The 21,068-nt window shown below is 37.3% G+C and overlaps 2 protein-coding genes across 2 annotated transcripts; both read right to left on the bottom strand.

Annotated features, from left to right (window-relative positions):
* LOC140145114 (uncharacterized) lies at positions 1 to 9,360 on the bottom strand. Its single transcript, XM_072166893.1, has 4 exons — positions 9,226 to 9,360; positions 6,263 to 6,398; positions 4,206 to 4,540; positions 1 to 1,433 (listed from the first exon to the last, which is right to left on the bottom strand). The coding sequence occupies exons 3-4, from the start codon at positions 4,511 to 4,513 to the stop codon at positions 809 to 811; spliced, it is 933 nt and encodes a 310-aa protein (XP_072022994.1). The 5' UTR covers positions 4,514 to 4,540; positions 6,263 to 6,398; positions 9,226 to 9,360; the 3' UTR covers positions 1 to 808.
* A 10,894-nt stretch (positions 9,361 to 20,254) lies between these two features.
* LOC140145119 (craniofacial development protein 2-like) lies at positions 20,255 to 20,860 on the bottom strand. The gene has a single exon (XM_072166898.1). It carries the CDS (start codon positions 20,858 to 20,860, stop codon positions 20,255 to 20,257), a length of 606 nt encoding a protein of 201 aa, XP_072022999.1.
* Between the last annotated feature and the right edge of the window lie 208 nt (positions 20,861 to 21,068).

Below are 21,068 nucleotides of genomic sequence, written 5' to 3'. Positions count from 1 at the left end.
CCTTTGAGTTGAGTAATTCCATTATCACTTGTTCGCCGGAAATAGCGCAAGCATGTAGATCAAAACAAAATCTTATCAATGGAATTTAAAACGCAACTTTAAATGATACTACACGTAAATCAACAACATTTTTTCTATGATTATAATTCTAAAGTTATTGGCACGACCAAATACAATTCTTAGTAACGACACCATATAACATCATTTAAAAATGCTAAGTAAGAACAGTCCAGGGCGTCCACTATCTCTGTTCTGTCGTCGTGGGTAATATATGTATTCCATGATCGGTATGATATAAAACATTGATATGAAAATAACAAAAACACAGGTTACTCCTCCATTTGTGATAACGAGATTTTTCTTTAATTGTGGACATTTGGTAAACGTCACTCTCGTCTGTACAATATCAGCGGACATCTTGTTTGGTATGGACACTAAAATCTGGTATATCTCAAATCAATGGAAAATACCGTGTTATCAAAGGGGTTATAAATAACACAAAGCCTACGCCCGTCACACCAGGAGGCAACAACTGAATACATTCTTAAGTTTACGTATGTTTAATCCTAATCTATAAAATTACAAATAACAATCTAGACTGGAAATAATTATGTGCTTATTAAAGCATCAAGCGGCAAGTTCGCGTAAACCCTACCCGTTAACCCTAACCCTAAAGGTTGGTGGTATTGCGGCACATTATGGTTGCACGGAGAAAATAAGTCAAAATATGAACCTTTTTCGAATGAAAAGTGCGCTTGCGGAGTTTTTTTTTTAAATGGGTGGCTCTGCTCCCGCTTGGATCCTTTTGTTACAACAAAGCGCAGCACCTGCTTCTGCTGGGTGTGGGTGGTTTGATTGAATCTAATTTATCCACATTCTGGATTTTCGTTATGAAAGTATACATCATCTCGCCTAGCTCCATGATCGAGAGAACTACCATGGCGATTTCTGCGATCAGTACAAATCCTCCAGTTGAAAAGCTAAAAAGGAGCATGGCGATAATTTTAACCGCTATCTTCAACCAATCGTACCATGTCATCTCTTCACACAATTTCTGAATGACTTTCCAGATAAAATCACCCGCATTATAAAGCTTTTTGAGAAGATCAAAGATAACTTTAGCTTTATCAAAATGTCCACTGGCTTTGTTCCAAGATATGATGAATTGATCAATGGGAAGCCTCAAACTCACGGTTGATTCGATATTGCCTGCAACCCAATCAATAATGCCCTTCATGTTTGGTTTAATGGCTCCGACTATACCTACTGTCGACCACGCCATCGTAATAACCTCAACTACGATGCTGGCATATTGCTGGAATTTCGTTGTGGCGATATTACTGTCGCTGGAAAGATCTCGAGTCTCTACCGACTGACCACTGACACTTGTTGTAGCAGAGTAGGTTTTTTCACGGTCTCCGCGACCTTCGACCCTATAAAAATGAATAATTATTACATGAATGGAATTAATTTCTTTTGCACTAAAAAGAATTTTGCTCACGATTGGCGGTTTCGTCTATCATGATCTATAGATATCTTTAGAATGATAATGGTTGATCCTTACCACTTCCGGTTTGCCGGATTTTGTAGGTGATGTATTCTTATCAGTCAGGAGGGGATCGTACACGTGACTTAATAAGTGGGCCCCCTCGTCTCTATTCATGATCCTCTTCTCTTGATCCAGATGGATTATCCGATGTGTCTAGAGTTTGTGTCACACTCCTTAAAGGATGACCCAGGGAATGATTCGATTTTGTTGAACAGCATGATCTGTCGACCGTCAACAAAACCGTACTGTGAAATTCTGGTTCGTGCAAAAGAAATGTATTCAATCTGTTTACCTACAAACCTGATGATCTATTCAGTGAATTATGGGATGATTAACGTGTGTGCTTCAATTCGCCGTTGAAATAGTCATGTAACTGGATTAATTACTATAGTAATGGGTTTGCATTATATTTGAATGGAAATCAATTCCATCAAGTTTCACGACAATCCAAAAATCTATATTCAATTACCCTCAGCTGACCTTGAAAATTTTCGCTGCTCATGGATGATCCCATCCACCAAGGTTCATTACAATCCATCAATCCAACAGCTAGTCTCAGATACCACTGACACGACCTTGAATATCGTGGCACTTAATTGTAATCACATCCACCACGTTTCATGACAATTCAACAATTTATAGGGAGGGGGCTGAAAATAATTGTAGGTCCAAAAAAGGCGCACTGAAAAAAAATGTGAATTTGTATTTTTAGATCAGGTAACTCCTAACAAGCGTTTGAACGGTCCCTTGTTTGACATGATAGTAAAATTTGATACCGCTTGTATCATGCATTCTAGATCTGTGGGTGGATTCAACACACTTGTCAGTGTACCCCGTTGCCTTGAGTGAATACAACTCAGGGCGAAGCACCAGCACAAAGATTTAAGCCAATTAGCTTGTTAACTAATTCAACTTCACGGCGTCATGCATTATGCAAATAAAACAAATGTTAACGCCCAACTGGTAACAATAACAGTATGGGCACAGCACATACAGACTGTAACAGTACAACGCATACAAAGTATCCTACTCTCTTTTGTTTTAAAATAATGCTCCTATATTGCTCTCATTCCATTTCCTGCAAAAATCCCAAATGACAATTTGAATGACTTATCCTTCACTTTTAAGCAATTTGTAAATAATTTTAATTTTTTACACTTGCGTTGGGATAACCGAATTGTTCTTTAAAAACGTATAGTCGAATTTGAATAGATTCCTGGCTAGATCTACTATTAATCCAGTCAAATCTGACCAGACCTTTTTAAGAGTGTATCCTATAATTCTTAACAATGTGCTCAATCATGGGACATGATATTCTGCACTTGAGAACAATCAATTGTAATATTAACAAAACTTGCAAATGCAAATGTGAACTCGTGTCAATATTGACCAAATAAACAACAGAAATAACAAGAAAATAGGTTCGTGACAGAGCAAAAACCAAAATTAGCACATAATGTTAAAGGTGAATCTCAATTTACAGTTATTTTAGTTCAGTTCAGTTCAGTTTTATACGTTTAAGCATGTTAAAGGAAGTCTCCAGCATTTATGCCTTATGTTATGTTTTCATTAGAGAATGAATTTGGAGAAACTCTTCTGTTAATTACAAACACTCGCTGAGCAGCAAGACCTTCCCTCTAAGCTTTTAATCCGATAAGCTGATTATCTATTTGTTTTCATGAATTGGAAGGCCTTCTTTGATGTGTTACTGAGCTCAATCATCTGAAATTACTGGAGCGTGAGCCACCCAGGCTGCTAACTCAGCATAGTATTTTATTGTCAGAAGGTTTCTCCCAATTCATTTCCTAATGTGTTAGAAACATAATTTTCAAGCACGAATTTAAAACAAACCCATATTGACCATAGAAACGAATACAAAAACCCGTCTCTCAACACGCGATATTCAAAATTCCCGTGCGCCGAAATTGTCTGGTGCAATGACGTTCCAGTAATACAATGAAGGCTGACGACAATAGAACAGTGAGCACAAATAACCATGACGTCAGTACCCTAGTCAATTTTGAATATCGCGTGTTTAGAGTTGGCTGTTTGTATTCGTTTTTACGATCAATGTAAGTTATTATTCAATAAAATAACGTGATTCGTGCTTGATAATTGTTATCTAACATATAAGGCGTAATGTTGTGATTACCAGAGACTTACTTTAAATACACCATTGCCGTTTCCAAGACATTTTTGCTTGCATTTTTGCATAGTCCATATTTATTATAAATGTATGTGGAAAAAGTTAACTTCAATGAAAGAAGAGGCTGTCGTGCACCCTCGGAAATCAGAAACTTCTAATTGACGTCTGTAAATCAGGAAAATGCGTAAAAAACAAAAACGTATGATAACAAATTCAAAAAAGGTCCAAGGGCTGGTGTCTAATTTCATATAACAGGGCACAAACTTCAAAGCTGCTCAGAATTTGTCAACGTATTCCTCTGGTCATAACGATTCAGAAAAGTATAGTTTGACCTATCTTAATAGACTTGTGTCGATAATAACAGGTTGATAATAACAGTAAAGGCTATATCACTATATCACCTAGCATATAAACTCACAAATATCGCCAGAGACTTATGCCGAGTTCAGAAAAGTATAAGGAACAGACTTTTTAATACATGTATTAAGAAAAGCTAATGAGCTGACTTACGAAGCTCCATGTGTCTCACTTATGTCTATCTGTATAGTCGGGATGCTGAGTCCGCCTTTGATTGACTGGATCCTGTCATCGGGTAGATATTTTGATAGGCACGTTTCGATGTCTTTCGATTTGTCCTTGAGGTCCTCTTCTAGACAGCAGCATTCGAATGTTGTGTCCTTAACCGCTTGCTTTAGTATCTCCAACTCTGCAGGGTCTTTGATAAGCTTATCATAATCTACCGGGTCATCCTCTTGAATCTTCTTGAGAACCTTTTCCCAAATCTCTGTGACTGTGCGATCGTCCGCTGGTCTTGCCATTTTGTAACCGAAAAAGGAACTTTCTGTCTGGTAAATATATAAAACAGGGTGGAATGAATAAAAACAAAAATGTTTAAGATGCCAAAATATTGTTTAAATGAAGCAACAAACAAACCTATAAACAGCATACGAAATAAGTATAAATTGAATCACATTCTTTTATATTGCAAGATTATTACATCAGCCCCTTCCATATTTAGTATTTTCATTGCAGATGGTACGGTGTGATGCATCATTATGATTGTCTGCTTACCAAACTACTAATGTGAAGAAGGAATGTTATACGGGCATTTCGTGATCCACATCCCCTACTTTTCTATTTAAAAAAAAGGTTGATATTTTTAACCACAGGAAAGCTAGGGCTACATAATGCTTATGTTCAAAAAAATTATTGCACACTGAATATGCAACACCGAGCTGGTGTTGAAGCTTCTGGTGTTAGATTGTTAGACTAACACCACGTGGGGTCAATACAAAATCTTAAATGTGCACTGCATGAACGTTTTTGTAGATCTGAGTGATCTATTATTTGGGTGGAAACCAAAAGAAGCATCAGAAACAATTCACGCTCATTGATTAAGATGTTATCAATGATTAAAGATGATAGTTTCAAGACCCGTACCAGTACCCTATCACTTCACCAAAGAGTGTGAACCTCTCAGAACACCGCCGCAGTGTTAAATATGTTTCATCAACACCCAGTGGTGTTAAATTTACACCACAGTGGTGTTAAATATAGGGAATTCAGGCAAAAGGAACAAATCAACACCCAGCGATGTTGAATAGGAAATTAACACCGGAAAAAGACCAAAATACAGTGTCAAAATAACACTTCGTAGTGTTAAAATAACACTTACCAGTGTTACATTAACACCGAAAAGTGTGGACCTCTCAGAACACCACCCCGGTGTTAAAATCAACACCCTCGGTGTTACTTTTAACACCGACGTTTGCAGTGCAGATTCATTCGCTTGGCAAAGATATCACATTGTTATTAACGTTATGAATGCATGGTTAAAGGATGAAATAGTGGCCTAGCAGTTTAATGCACATAATCATGCATAACTCATTCTCGAACGGGTGCAATGTCATACACACTACATGTACGTACGGAACAGAATATTTATGTGTATAAGGTGTTGTGTTCTTTGTAGAGCACTATAGAAATGTGCTTTAATAGTAATAATGCAGTCAAGTTAGCTCAATCGTTAAGGCGTTCGACTACTGTGCGAGAGGTTGCGGGTTCGAACCCTGGCGTGGCCTAGAATGCTCTCGTGGAAAAATTGAGTTAGCTTGAAATTCCCCTGGACAAGGAACTTACTGCTAACTGTCTCGTTGTAACCCGTACGAAACTCGGGGAGCTGATCCTGGTTGCGATGGTTATTTGTGGAATGACTAGAGTGTGCGCTCTTGTAGCAGCAAAGTCCCTGATTTGTTGTTAAATGGCTTATGGAATGATGTGGGGCCGTAGTGGTCACCGACAACATGTAATAATAATAATAATAACATAATAATAATGCGAAAACTTCTCGCGCCTCTCGCGCATCAGAAAATACCTTCTATGCAGGGCTGTGCCGATACAGATCTGTATCCTACAACATTGTATAATATACATCTGACTGTCATGTTGTAGGTGTAATGAATCACTGTTTCTAATCAATTTTTGTCTTTGTGTATTAATTTTGTCCTCATATAATGGCTAAAATATCCCTCATTTTGGAGATCAAAGATGATTAATCAAAATCTTACCTGCTTTACGACACACAAAAACTTGAAACAAACTTTTTGTTTCTCGTATGGATGCCAATGTCATACACACTATGTACGGAATATATGTATCACTATGGACCTCAATGGCCTCATCCCAATGTCATAGTCCAATAACCTAAATAAAACAATTGTAGTAAAAAATTTAACTCTAGTTGTAGAGAATGAGTTTTTGTACCCACATGTTTAAAGTTCATTCAATGAATGTACACGTGTATTAGGGTTAATGAACTGTGCCCTGATAGATGAACATGTTGTGGACCCTAGTGTATATAGCACATGCTATTAATAGCATTACTTTGCTAGTTCGATTTTCCACTCCAGAGAATATCTCACCCACATGAAACCCAGTACAAAAGATAGTTATCGTGTTAAGTTCAAAATGAAATTGGTGACCCATATATTTACACACATGTTTACATAACATTGTATGTAAGTTTAGACCCACAATATAATAAATTAAAATTGTACATAATTTGGTAAATTATTATGAGACCTTACACTGACATAACGTTATGTAAATAAATCTCTGTGTGTACAGGGTTTTTTATATAAAACATGGAATTAGCAAATAGGCATACACAAACTTAATGTGTAATTAAGAAAAACAGATTTAAAAGTTTGGCAACACATTTACTGTTTTTAAATAGTAAATGTGTTGCCAAACTTTTAAATCTCTTTTTAAAAAGGCTTTTCGGAACGACCATTATAGTTTAAATACAATTAAATTACATTTACCTTGAACCGATTTAGTCAAAATATGCATATAATAAAATGTACATTTAAAATAGACTTGGTGATTTATTAAAGCATTATTTACAATATTGTTTCATGCAAGCCAGCCGAAGCCGACCTACACTCGTCAGAATATGCTTATCACTGGAAACTGATTTCTATTTCTAGCGCGGAATGCTCACGCCGCGAACTCTTAAACAGAAATACTGTTAAACTTAGTTATTGTTGCATGACCAATGTAAAACAAATCATAACTTCACACAACAGATCAATTTTGCGCAAAGCAGAACCCAAGGAACCAGATGGAAAAACTTGCAACTGTAAAGTGAAACTTGACTGTCCCCTCCAAGGCAATTGTTTAGCTTCTAGTATAATTTACCAGGCGACGGTAACTCGACTTGACAATTCACATCATGAAACATATATTGGACTAACCGCTAACTCGTTCAAAACACGCTTTAATTGCCATAAGAGTGACTTTAATAACAGTGACAAAAGGCATTCAACAACATTAAGCGAGTACATTTGGAAATTAAAGGATAAGAAAATACCTTATTCAACTGAATGGAAATTAATCATTCGGGCTAAGGCCTATTCAACTACCAACAAACTATGCAGACTTTGTCTAGAGGAAAAATACTTCATCATATTTAAGCCTCATCTCTCCTCACTGAACAAAAGGAATGAGCTAATAAACACTTGTAGACACAGGAAGAAGCATCTCTTGATCAACTACAACTGATCAATATATCAAGTATTGACTGTCCTCATGAACTTGAACTGCTTATATTATGTTATGTAACCATTTTTGACCGTAAATGTATGCCAATTAAACTGTCTAAAGATCTAGCACTAGCTCCGCGCGTTTTACGCTCGGTGATCGCGCTTCGCGCTCGCCGTCGCCACTTCGCGGCGTGAGCATTCCGCGCTAGAAATAGAAATCAGTTTCCAGTGATAAGCATATTCCGACGAGTGTAGGTCGGCTTCGGCTGGCTTGCATGAAACAATATTGTAAATAATGCTTTAATAAATCACCAAGTCTATTTTAAATGTATTCCAGCTCCCTTCTTGGTTGAGCACTTTACTGTGGATGATTTACCTTACTTGGATTTATTTATAATAAAATGTATGTAGGGAAATGCGCAATATCTGACAGTGGTGTAGATTTCTTTTTGACATGGGGGATGGTGTTGGACAAATTTCTTGAAGTATAGTGAATCAAGCACCTTTTGACAATAGGTTTATGGTACAAATGCGCGCGAAAAGTTTTGCCACGTTGAAACCAAACTGATATATGGTGATATGGTGCAAAAGTGAGATAAATTCGCAAGAAGGGTGCAAAAATGTTGCACTTTGGTAGCTAATGGCCAAATATGAGGTTATTGTAGTCAGAAACTCACACAGGCGTCAACATTGGGGGATGATTGTATAGACCATCCACCCTGGCAAAATATGGGGGGGAAGATTTGTAGCGTATACGCGAACGAAGGTTAATGGAAGCGCGTATATGGAAGAGTAATGTTTGTTTGTTTGTTTGTTTACCCAGGTTGGTCCGTGAGGGACACATGTTAATCCATGGACCGTTCCAAGCTCAAACAAATGCACAAGCCTGGGTAGCCAGTGTAGGCTAATAAATATGCATGCTGGCCTAGATAGATTTGATTAAACAAAGCAAGAAATGGAAGAAAATAGCTAGGAAAAAGACAGAATGCCACTCCCAAACACAATAGTACAATTTTACTCTCAGCCCTTACTTCATGAGAAAGGAAATTGGAATTCCAATCTCAGGCCCCGATGCAAAGGCATGGTTAATGTGCATGAAACCCGCAATCGAAGAAGTTTTAAAGATAGTTCAACTCATTACATATGGACATTAATTAAAGCGCATCACATCCGATAAACATACGTAGCTTTCTTTTATTGTAGGTAGCTGGTAGTAATCATACTCATATAATTATTCTTGTCATTTGATACACTAGTTACTATTGGTTACTATTAATTATTTTTGCTATGTTTAGCGTCAACTGTAAAAAAATTAATTACGCTCCGCGTGAGTGCAACAGTCCATGTTCCACCATGGCAACGCTATTAACTCGTGCGTATAGCCTGGTTAGATGGAACAGTCAATAGTTAATCGAATGAAAATATTCTTACCATTATAGTGAAAAACATTCAATATTTGTATAAGATTTCTTTCTAAAAGTACTTACCAATGAAATTAATGTGCAGATGGATAACGGTAAATTCCAACCATGAAAGTAGAAGTGGAGTACTTCATTGACTTAAGTCTGCTTATAACGGCAAGCTTCAACCTTTACTATTAAAATCCCAAAACAAAGCTTTCCAGTGTCATATATTTATATAGCTCTGTCAGGGAGATACACTCAATTCACGGTTTTTGTATATAGCAACGCAAACCTATTGCGAATTTTGGTTGGCTTCCTCTTAACAAGTAAAATGTATCGATCGATTATACACGGCCCACGTGATTGAGGTCGCTACATAAATGTGTCGTAAGTCAGGCGGTGATGGAAGCGATATCGCCAATTTTGAGGTCGCCATTGGATTAACACATAATCATGAAATCTTCACAAACAATGCTAAATTTGTTATGTGCTGTCAGAGCAAAATTATCTTACTCTAAAACCGTCGGGGTTCTACAAAGTACCCCACTGCAAGTATGTTAATTTTCCATTTGTAATTGCTAACCGTGTATTTTGAATGGGGCTGTCAGCCCTGTATCTTCGCCAGCCTCGTACGTCACGTGTTGCGCTTCCTATGCCGCCTGTCGTAAGTGTAGTTAGTCGAACCTATTAACGGGAGTAAAAACTCCCTCTAGCACGGTCACGACGGTCGGAAGTGGGTCAACTACAATGCCCCATCAGGCAGCAGCTATTTGTTTTTTACCAAGAAAGATTTCTTATTTGATAAGGACTAATGTCGAAATTAGGACTTACTGTCAATAGGGAATGCATGATAGTTATAAGATATGAAAAACAAGTGCGCATTTTAAGTCACAAAAACCTTTGACACCTCATGTAACCTTATAGCATAGCGCCGTAGTTGTCTGTGTGTTCGTATTCGTGTAAAAATAACAATCTACACTAATCAAACATAACGGTACTGTGTATCTGGACACATGCTAATGAGCAATTGTTATATCCTGTTTTAATAATCCTTGGTTCTCTATCACAGGCGTTTGAACATGTGTAACACAATGTGTTGACGAATAGAAGCAATCAATATTTACAATTAATAGCCAACCCAGTATATAGCAACATGCTATTTTGGTGTGGATTGTTCATCAAGTAGTTTAAGGGTTCTGGTATGAATGTTTCGACAATATTTTTGAGGGACATGAGAGCACATCAGACATTAATGCGAGGAATGTCCTTCTGATATCAAATAACTTTAATTTTTTTTAATTCGCGATATAATACTAATTTTATGACAAATTATTAAAATTTGAGATTTTTTAGATTGAGATTTTTAACAGTCCTCGAAGTAAACTTTCTACATTTAATGGTATGAATGATATGTACTTAAATTAAACATCTCAAAAAAGGAACTAACCCCCTTTAAATAATGGCCATTATTCAAAAAGGGACTATCGTATTACAAATCTGTAATAAAATTGATACGATAGCCTAGAAAACAATAAAACACCGGCCGATTTAATGTAGTGAGGTGCAGATTTGAAAGTTGCACTTACATACAATGCAGAACACTCATTATATCATTACACAGATTCCCTTCCATTATATTGAATACAAAATCTATACAATTTACTGCAGCTTTCAAATCTTGGGTTACATTGATTTAAATGTACGCCGTGACGTCAATATTTAGTCAATTGCTACAAATGAGGTGTCAAAATGTGAAGAAATAAATTCTGCTTCCACCGCATTTTACAGATTTAAAATACAATTGCCCGGTTTTTTTATAATGGTCATTATTTAAGGGGGGTAGTTACTTTTTTTGAGATGTTTATAATGCAGCTGGGACAAAAACCCGACGATTAATTGTAAATTTTGACCTTTCATATTGAAGATATACTTTTTCCCCAAAAGACAATAAATTGCTTCGAGGAATTTGCGTCGCCTTCAATGTGGAATGCGTCGTTTGCGTAATGGAATGCGTTGTTTGCAGTGTGTAATGCGTTGTTGATCTTGGCGCTGTTCAAAATCCCCCTTATTCGCCCCAACTACTGAGATTTATATACAGGTTGTCCCAAAAAGAGGCCCCTCATTGCGTCCTCTTTTAAAGAAGCCTCTATTCGTTAGCTTTAATAAACCAAAACAATTGTTTCAATCGGCTCACAACTTTTGCAGATATGCCATTTTGAATAAAAGTACCCGTTTTTCACTCTGTCCACGGATAGCAAACAGAGTGGTTGGGATGGCTCATGCTGTGAAGTGGCCTGCACGATCACCAGACCTCACACCACTTGATTTGTTTCCTTTGTGGCAAAATCCAAGATATTCGCAAACGTATTAATGAATGCATTCGCAAGTATCCGGCGCACAATGATGGTACGCATCGCAATTGATGCAATGATGACCGGGGCTGAAACCTGTATTCGCCAAGGAGGCAACCAGGTAGAGAGCAGAGCAGCACAGTAAATTCACTTCAGAAGAACAAAGACAAACCAAACAGCCTTTTAGGGCTACCTTTTATCTTAAAAAAAGAAATGACTTATGTTGTAAATAAAAAATAAAGAAAGCCAGAAACAACAAAGTAAGAAAGAGACAAATAACCAAGAGAAAATAAGTAATTGCAAGTAAAGCAAAAGAAGTCCCATTCGGCATCCATTTTACCCACAAATTAATGACACTACATGTATTAACAAAATCCATTGCCCATAAACCCACAGGTAAAGCCCATTCCATAAATAATGTTATTTTATAAAGTTATCATTGAGGAATGTTTGAAATTCATGCATGGTATTCGTACTTCTTTTCAATCTTTGAAGTATCGAAACCTTCTCCGTGGACAGAGTGAAAAACGGGTACATTTCTTTAAAAGACATTTCTTCAAAAGTTGTGAGCCATTGATATAATTGTTTTTGTTTATAAAAGCTAACGACTCAAGGTTTCTTGACATACCAAAATATATCTGATCAACTTTTCAGAAATAGGAGAAAAAGAGGGCGCAATGAGGGGCCTCTTTTTTGGGGGACACCCTGTATTACAGCACAAGTGTCAATGGCTCGGGATCGTATATACGCAGGATATTAATACATACTGAGAATTGCGCTCTACGCTGATGATAATCTTGATGATCCCGTTTATTCGTTATTTTATACCTATTTTAGAGGCTCCGCAGCAAGGTGATTAAATGACGTATTTGCAATGGAAAATACACGTAGGCCTATATAAAGGCTATTTTTGAAGCGCTTAAAAATCCATCCAGTCCACAAAATATATACCTGCCGAATTTTAAACCAATGTATGCATGCAGAAGCACTCTCTGGCGACGAACAACTGGAGACAAGACGACTGCGATATTAAAACCATAAATCTAGGCCTATACCCGGAACCGGGAATTTGAACCGAGGAATACCCAGGGTTTGCAGCTGTTTGCATCGGATATTCGCCCCCGATGCCGAGGAGGGGCTCAAGGTTTATGACCAGAGCCAGGTTTTGGCCGGGTGTTAGCCGGAGAGTTAGCTTTTAAACCAAAAAAAACCTGCGCACATCCCGGCTATCCCAGGATACCAAGGGGCCGGGTTGCATTTGATATGTTCACAATGTCGCTATGACTTCATAATGGGGCATATCTAAGTTCAAAATTTAAAGTCCATATCTATTAGAACAATTTTACAGAAGCAACATTCAAATCATGGATTTTACTTTAAAATCTTCACGAAATCACCCCTCTCCCTTCCTTTTGACGCTCGTTCTGTGTACTGTAAAATGAAGAAAGAAAAACTAGTAAAGGCCATTCTTATCCACGAACGTTCTAATCCGCGGCCATTAACCGACTTAATACACACCTATGACGTCGCGCTATTGTTTTATCGATTTTATAATGGAGTGTTATAGAAATAGGTTGTTCATTGACAAATTGATCAATTGCTGATTGATACCGTAAATATAACAATGGTTTTGCAGGTGCGATTGAAAAATACATTGACTAGTCAGCTTTATGTAAAAATTCTATAGAATTACCCATCACGATCCAGGTGTTTAGTTCAAATCATCCGTAACCACCTTCTTGAATTATAAAGATTTAAGGTTAGCCAAAAGGTTTTTCATGCGCTTGATTTCAGAGGGGCGTAAGTTCATAACAGAAACAGCCATGCAGAAAATGAACAAGCGTACCGGGACGTATAAGCCTACTTTAATAATTATAATAGAATATCGATCCACGGTCAAGACATGAAACTTGGCTCAGCTCGTGCCCGGAGCTCGTTCGTGATGCGGGGGGGGTGGGGGGACAACCCGTTTTCGGCAATTGAGGATTTTATAAATTTTAAAATCGATTGGGGCCATCCCGCCCCATGAAGCTACGCCACCGTCTAGAAAATGTGTTGATTTTAAATTTTATAGAGCCTTGATATCTTTGATGAAATAAATAAATGACATCAACAACAACAACATCACAAAGCAATTATTTGTAAATCGAATTTGGGAATATTCAAAAAGACATCCTTAGCAGGCCTACAAATTCTGAATTATATAAAGTGACAAACAATCAATCACTGCAGTCAGCGAATCAATCAAATATACAAAAACTAAAAAAAGAAAGGAGCAAGAAAGAATAAAGAAATAGTGAATAAAAAAAGAAAGAAAAAAAGGAGAAAGAAAAGAGGGAAGAACAGAAAGAAAAATGAGTGAGAAAAGAGGAAAAAACCAAGAAAATTCAGCCAAACGGGGACTCGAACCCACAAAAATAAATCATACTAGATTCAAAGTCCAACGCTCTATCCGCTCGGCCAAACATCATCTTACGCAAGTGATTGTCCTCGAATGGGATATGTAATTATAATTTGACGCAATAACGTGATTACAATTGCGTCAGCATAATGGCTCTTAGAATAAACACGCATGTCGGCGCTGAAATTTTGGACGAACCCGATGGAGAAAAACCTCGTTTTTTGCAAAACTAGCTTCAATTTGGAGTGAAAATCAAATGGAATAGCAATTGGCAGAATATTGAGAAATAATGTAGGTATTCAGATGTCTAAATTAACGTCCCGTAATCAAGATATCGATAATTTCACAAAACAGCTTTTTCTCAAGCAAATTCTCCGAAATTTCCCTCCAAAACGGGCTTTTAAAATTTAATAGGTACTGTATTTGGTTCTTCCCCATGGCAACATTATTTTTTCGATCGATTTGTAATACAATACGAAAAAGAAGAAAACAATCACTTGGCGTGGATTTATACGGGGCGCACATTTGAAAAAAACCTCATGGAACGTGTTTTTGATCTTGTGCACATGGTGCGTAAAAATGCTTTAAACGAAGGATTTTCAAATTTATTCTGAAAATTTGTATATAACACACACAAAAATGTTAAGCTACATCCAATGCACTAACATTTCACTCGCTGCGATATTTGATTACTGAGAAAACTCTGTTTTAAATAACAACTTTATACGTCTTTTATACGTTTTTTATACGTTTCTTTGTGTAACCTTAAAATGTTTGTTACATGAATTGAATAAACGTAGATTTGTAAAATCATTCAAGTGATTAGACCAACAATTAGTTATTTATGCCCACTTCTAATGTATTAACTATTGAAGTAGTTGCGTTTAGGTCTCTATGTTGCATAATAAGGAAAATTGGCAAAGTGGTCATAGGTTCATATGAAAGGTTCAATTGCGGATCATTACAGCAGAGTACCTCAATAAAGCTAGACCTGTGCTATATCTGAGCAATGATACTCTTCTCTGTGAATCGAGTGTTCGATTTTGGAACAACCATGCAGTTAAAGACATTATTTTTTATCTTCGTTGGATTTGGATAAGGGTAAGTCCATATGATATCAAGGAGGTCCCCCACCTGACCCCCTCAGATTTGCTTTATATTTTAGTCATATGTTGTACCTGTAAAAATATTCAAAACCTGCAAATTTGAGGTCTGTAGCTCTTACGGATTTTCTGTGGCAGCCATTTAAAGTTGAAGTATGGGGGTCAAAATTTGGACTCAAAAGTTGCCCTTTAAATAAATGTCATCTTTGGGAGTCTGTGACTTCTTTACAAAAAAGAGAGAGGTCTGAAACCTTGTATACACACTAACTGCATGCCCAATTTGTCAAAAAGTAAAAAAAAAAAATCTGTAATTGCGCGTTGTGTCACGGGGTCATTAAATATGTAAGAAAAATGTAATGTTTTGTAAACTGGCAAGTTTAGCCCCTCTAAATTCACATTTTTTGTCAGATTAATTATTTTTTTTTGTCACTGATGCTAAATATAGGATAAATACAATACATATCCAAAAAATTGAGGTCACAACTCATTTACATTTCGAACAGCGCCCTCACGAAGATGAAATTTATTGCAAATTCAACATTTTCAGGGGGTCCAAAGTCGATGTGGTCCACCTTCAAAATTTATAAAACATTTTTTTTATATGACTACTAGTCTTATATTACAACTTTGCAAAGTCTCAGTAATTGTCTAGGTTGACTTCATATAAAACGACAAGCCCAAAGTTGACCATTTTCTTATGATTGCATGTACTGCAAAGGTGCCGAATTTGGAAGGCTTAAAGTCAAATTGGCCACAATATTGAAAATGAAATGGAAATTAAAGTAAATAGGGCCAATAACTACGCATCTAGTCATTTATTTTCAATATTGTGGCCATTTTGACTTTTAAACCTTCCGAATTCGGCACATGTGAATTTAGGGGCTAAAACTTGCCAGTATACAAAACATTACATTTTTTTGTCAGATTAATTGTTTTTTTGTTGTCACTGATGCGATATATAGGACAAATACAATGCATATCCAAGACATAGAGGTGACAATTTATTTACATTTCGAACAGCGCCCTCGCAAAGATGAAATTTAAGTTGCAAATTCAACATTTTCAGGGGCCCAAAGTCAATGTGGTCAACCTTCAAAATTCATAAAACATCACTTTTATATGACTACTAGTCTTAAAAGTACAACTTTGCTATATCCCAGTAATTTTATAGGTTGACTTCATATAAAACGACAAGCCCAAAGTTGACCATTGTCTTATGATTGTATGTACTGCAAATGTGCCGAATTCGGAAGGTTTTAAAGTCAAAATGGCCACAATATTGAAAATAAATGACTAGATGCGGTTATTGGCCCTATTTACTTTAATTTCCATTTTATTTTCAATATTGGGGCCAATTTGACTTTAACCCTTCCAAATTCGGCACATTTGCAGTACATGCAATCATAAGAAAATGGTCAACTTTGGGCTTGTCGTTTTATATGAAGTCAACCTAGACAATTACTGGGACTTTGCAAAGTTGTAATTTAAGACTAGTAGTCATATAAAAAAATGTTTTATAAATTTTGAAGGTGGACCACATCGACTTTGGACCCCTGAAAATGTTGAATTTGCAATAAATTTCATCTTCGTGAGGGCGCTGTTCGAAATGTGAATGAGTTGTGACCTCAATTTTTTGGATATGTATTGTATTTATCCTATATTTAGCATCAGTGAAAAAAAAAAATAATTAATCTGACAAAAAATGTGAATTTAGAGGGGCTAAACTTGCCAGTTTACAAAACATTACATTTTTTCTTGCATATTTAATGACCCCGTGACACAACGCGCAATTACAGATTTTTTTTTTACTTTTTGACAAATTGGGCATGCAGTTAGTGTGTATACAAGGTTTCAGACCTCTCTCTTATTTTGTAAAGAAGTCACAGACTCCCAAAGATGACATTTATTTAAAGGGCAACTTTTGAATCCAAATTTAGACCCCCATACTCCAACTTTAAATGGCTGCCACAGAAAATCCGTAAGAGCTACAGACCTCAAATTTGCAGGTTTTTAATGTTTTTACAGGTACAACATATGACTAAAATATAAAGCAAATCTGAGGGGGTCAGGTGGGGGACCTCCTTGATATCATATGGACTTACCCATAATTGTAATTATGTGATGGAATCATTCCGAGGATATATATCGTTGATTCGTAGCATTTCTTTCGAAGGGAGGACTTAAATCAGGCATGATTCTACGATTAGCCGAAGAAAGGTACGAGAATTGTAAATGTGCAAACTTTTATTTGTTTTATTTGGTTGGCCGTACAACCCATTTTTCCTAGGCCTACATGTCACTAAACTTCGGCGGCAAAAACAAAATAAAAACAAAAATAAAAAAACTTCGCCGCCCTCGCCGCGAAATAAAAGCCCCGACCTCAACTTCCAGTTCCCCTCCCAAAATCAAATGGGGCGTCCCTAACATTTATCGGATAGGCCTACTGATCGATGTAAGTAAATATCCAAGCATCACCAAAATACCATCAGATGAAACATCAGATGTATTAAAGACATATCAAAATTAAACAAAAATAGACATACTGTGACTTTTATCACCAGTAAACATGTGCAAATCAAACTATTAAATAAACAAATGTATAGGCCTAAATGCATTGATACAGAATGTATATATGTAGCAATGTTTCACAAATAACAAATTATACGTAGGGTCTAATCGACTGAAAACGCATAAAAAAATATAAAGAAGAAAAAAAAAGAAAAACTAAACAAAGTTTAATAGCAAAAGAACAGAAAAAAAAACTAATGTAAATATTCAAATACTAAAAATATGTTATAATAAACATTCAACTTGTTTAACTTAATTGAGCGTCGAAAGTAAGGTCCATAATTTTAAGTACACACTGAAAATAAAAATGTTTAGGTTTCTGTAACCCTTTTTAAACACGCCAATGTGTTTATTAAAAACTGAAAATAGTTAGTATCCACATTTTCAAGAAATTACTGGTATTTTCAGACTCCTACATTATTACAAATCCAAAATAAAACCTAACACTTTCCATTTTCAAATAATCGCACTCTAACGTTTAAACTTAAACACATTAAAGTGTTATAAACACTAACGATATAACGTTTTTTTAAACACCATGTTTAAATTTTAAACATTGTTAGTGTTTAGAGTTTAATAGTCCTCTTGACTTACTTGACTTATCTGCTCAAGCCGGTGTGGCCCTTTGCACTCTGCCTAGTAAGCCTCCTCCACTCAGTTCTGTCTGTTGCTTGTGTCTTTGCTTCATGTGGGGTCATTCCCAAGTCCCTCTGAATTTGGTCCTTCCATCTGGTTGGTGGACGACCTGGTGGTCTTTTCTTGCTGAAGTCATTAATGTAGGCTTGGTAGGGAAGCCGATGTAGAGGCATTCTGAAGATATGCCCAGCCCATTTCAAACGTTTCCGGCAGATAACATCATTGATGGAGCTAGTGATGTTGAGACTCTGTGTGATAGAATTGTTGCGGATTTTGTCAAGTAGTGAAACTCCAAGCATTGCCCTAAGGCATCGTATTTCAAAAACATCCAATCTGTGTCGATCAGATTCACGTAACGCCCAGGATTCTGACCCATAGGTGGCAAATGCCCAGGCTGCCAACTTTGTGCGACGTTTAATATCCTCTTCTATTGAGGGCACACTACTACCCAGAAAGACAAAGTTATTTACTTTGTCAATGGGCATTTGGTTCAGCATGATATCTCTTGGATCTTGCATTTTGTTGGGTTAATTTTCATTCCCCAGCTGCTGCATGCTTCTTTCCAATTCATTCGTGGAGATTTGCAGGGTCTCAAAGTCCATATCCATGAGTGTGGTGTCATCTGCATATCGGATGTTGTTAATGCACATGTCACCCATCTGCACACCAGTTTCGTGTCTACTCCTACTGATCGCAGACATTTCCAAAGGGCCTCCCTCCATATGGTGTCAAATGCTGCTTTGAAGTCTACAAAGTTCCAGTGTATTGGAATGCGTCTTTCTTTAGCCTTTTCAAAGATTTGGCGTACTGTAAACACCGCATGTGAGGTGCCTCTGGAACTCCTGAACCCACACTGTTCCTCTCTCAGATGGTTATCTACAGTCTGTTGAATTTGGTTAAGAACCATCCTATAGAATACTTTTCCCGGCATTGACACAGGGGTTGTTAGACCTTTACTCCAGTCTTCAGGGATTTTTCCTTCAGCCCAGGCAGTGTTGATGATCTTCAACAACATTTGTTTCAACATGGGTCCCCCTGCTTTCAACACTTCTGCTGAGATCTTATCCCAACCACACGCTTTGTTGTTTTTAAGCTTCTTGATGGCCTCTTCAACTTCACCTATTGAAAAGGGTAAACTTGCTGTAGCGGGGTTAACAGGCTCCGGGTTGGAGTTAAGTATATTACAGTCTCTGGGGAATTCGGTATTCAGATGTTTCAAAAGTATTCCTCCCAGCACTTCATTACTTCCTCTGTGGCTGTTTTCAGTGAACCATGTTTGTCTTTGGTTTTATCACCTGCTAGTTTTGTGACTTTCTTGAAGAGATCATGGCTTATGTTCTTTGCATGGGCTTCTTCCATTTCGTGAACGTCTTTTTCAAGAAGTTTTCTTTTCCACTGCTTCACTTGATATTTGACCCCTTTGTTCGGCTTCCGATAGCAGTTCTTGTTTGGAGCTGAGGGGTTGTTTAACATCAAGACTCTGGCTTTTCTTCTCAAGTGGCACATTTTCCTGACTTCTTCAGGTAATCCCTTCACTTGGCGAGCCCTTCTAATACCAACTGATTCTTCAGTAATTTTGTTTGTGGTGTCTCTGAACTTAGCCCACAGGTCTTCTACATCAGTATCCTCCAGTTGAAGCGGGGGTTCAAAAGTGCCACCAATTTTGTCTCTGAACTCTTCTGCAATCAGGGGGTTGGTAAGTCTTTTTTTTTATTTATAACAATAGGCTAGAAAGCCTGGACAAACCCAATAGTGAAATCACTAAATTAAAGGGATGCCCATTACATCAAAAACAAAAACAAAATAAAAAATACATATAGGACAAGGACAGGTGGAGAAATAAAAGGAGACCAAACGAAATGACTACACGAGGTGGAGACCTCGTCTACTGACGTCATAGCATTTTGGAGTTGTTTTCAGGCGTTTGGTTCTGACTGGTGCTGACACCACTTTAGCGATCACTAGATTGTGATCTGAGCCCACATCAGTTGAGCAGTATGATCGGCAATTCTGGATGGTACTTAGGTTCTCCTGTTGAGTTATGACAAAGTCAATCATATTTTTGTATTTCCCACAAGGTGAAGTGTTACCTTTCTACAGGCTTTATGCTGGAAGTGGGTGTTACAAACTGTCAACTTGTGGAGCATGCAGAATTCCAACAGTTTCTCCCCTCTGCTGTTAATCTTACCAATACCATACTTGCCCATTGCGGGGGTCCAAGTTTTACTGTCAGAGCCTATTTTGGCGTTGAAATCCCCCATAAGGATAAGTTTCTCCTTCTTATTGACTTTCTGAAGGAGATGTTGTAGCCCATCATAAAATTCATCACTCTCTTCATCACTGTGCGTAGTGGTGGGGGCGTAAACATTAATGATGTTGAGTATTCCATCCTTCATTTTGAACTTAGCTGTTATGATTCTAGAAGAGACGGATTCATAGCTGACAAGGCATTCAAGAAGTGGCTGTGATATTAGAAACCCAACACCTTCTCTTCCAATGCCATCTTTCCTACCTGCTAGAAGGATGGTGTATTCATCTTTGTTGATGAGTGTCTCGGATTCTGTCATGTGTTTCGCAGAGTCCAAGGATGTCAAGACCAAATCTTCTAACTTCATCAAGGAGGATTTCCCAATGACCTTCCGTCCTAAGCGTCCTGACATTCCAGGTTCCTATATTAATACCACTGGAGCTCCTTTTCTTTGTAGGTTCCTCTACAGCAGTCTTTGTTAGAGTTGGCTGTTTTGTGACTATTGGCTTATTTGTGCGGCCCCTTGTATTTGAGGCCTGCTTAGCTGTGGCTTTTGTCACATTTGGGTATTTTGTCGACTTCCGGCTACTTACGCTGATCCTGGTTGTGTCCCTTGTTTC

Source organism: Amphiura filiformis, unplaced genomic scaffold (genome assembly GCF_039555335.1).
Source record: "Amphiura filiformis unplaced genomic scaffold, Afil_fr2py scaffold_139, whole genome shotgun sequence".
NCBI lineage: Eukaryota > Metazoa > Echinodermata > Ophiuroidea > Amphilepidida > Amphiuridae > Amphiura > Amphiura filiformis.
The sequence above is the reverse complement of the archived record's forward strand: the minus strand, read 5'-3'. Positions and strand labels throughout refer to the sequence as shown.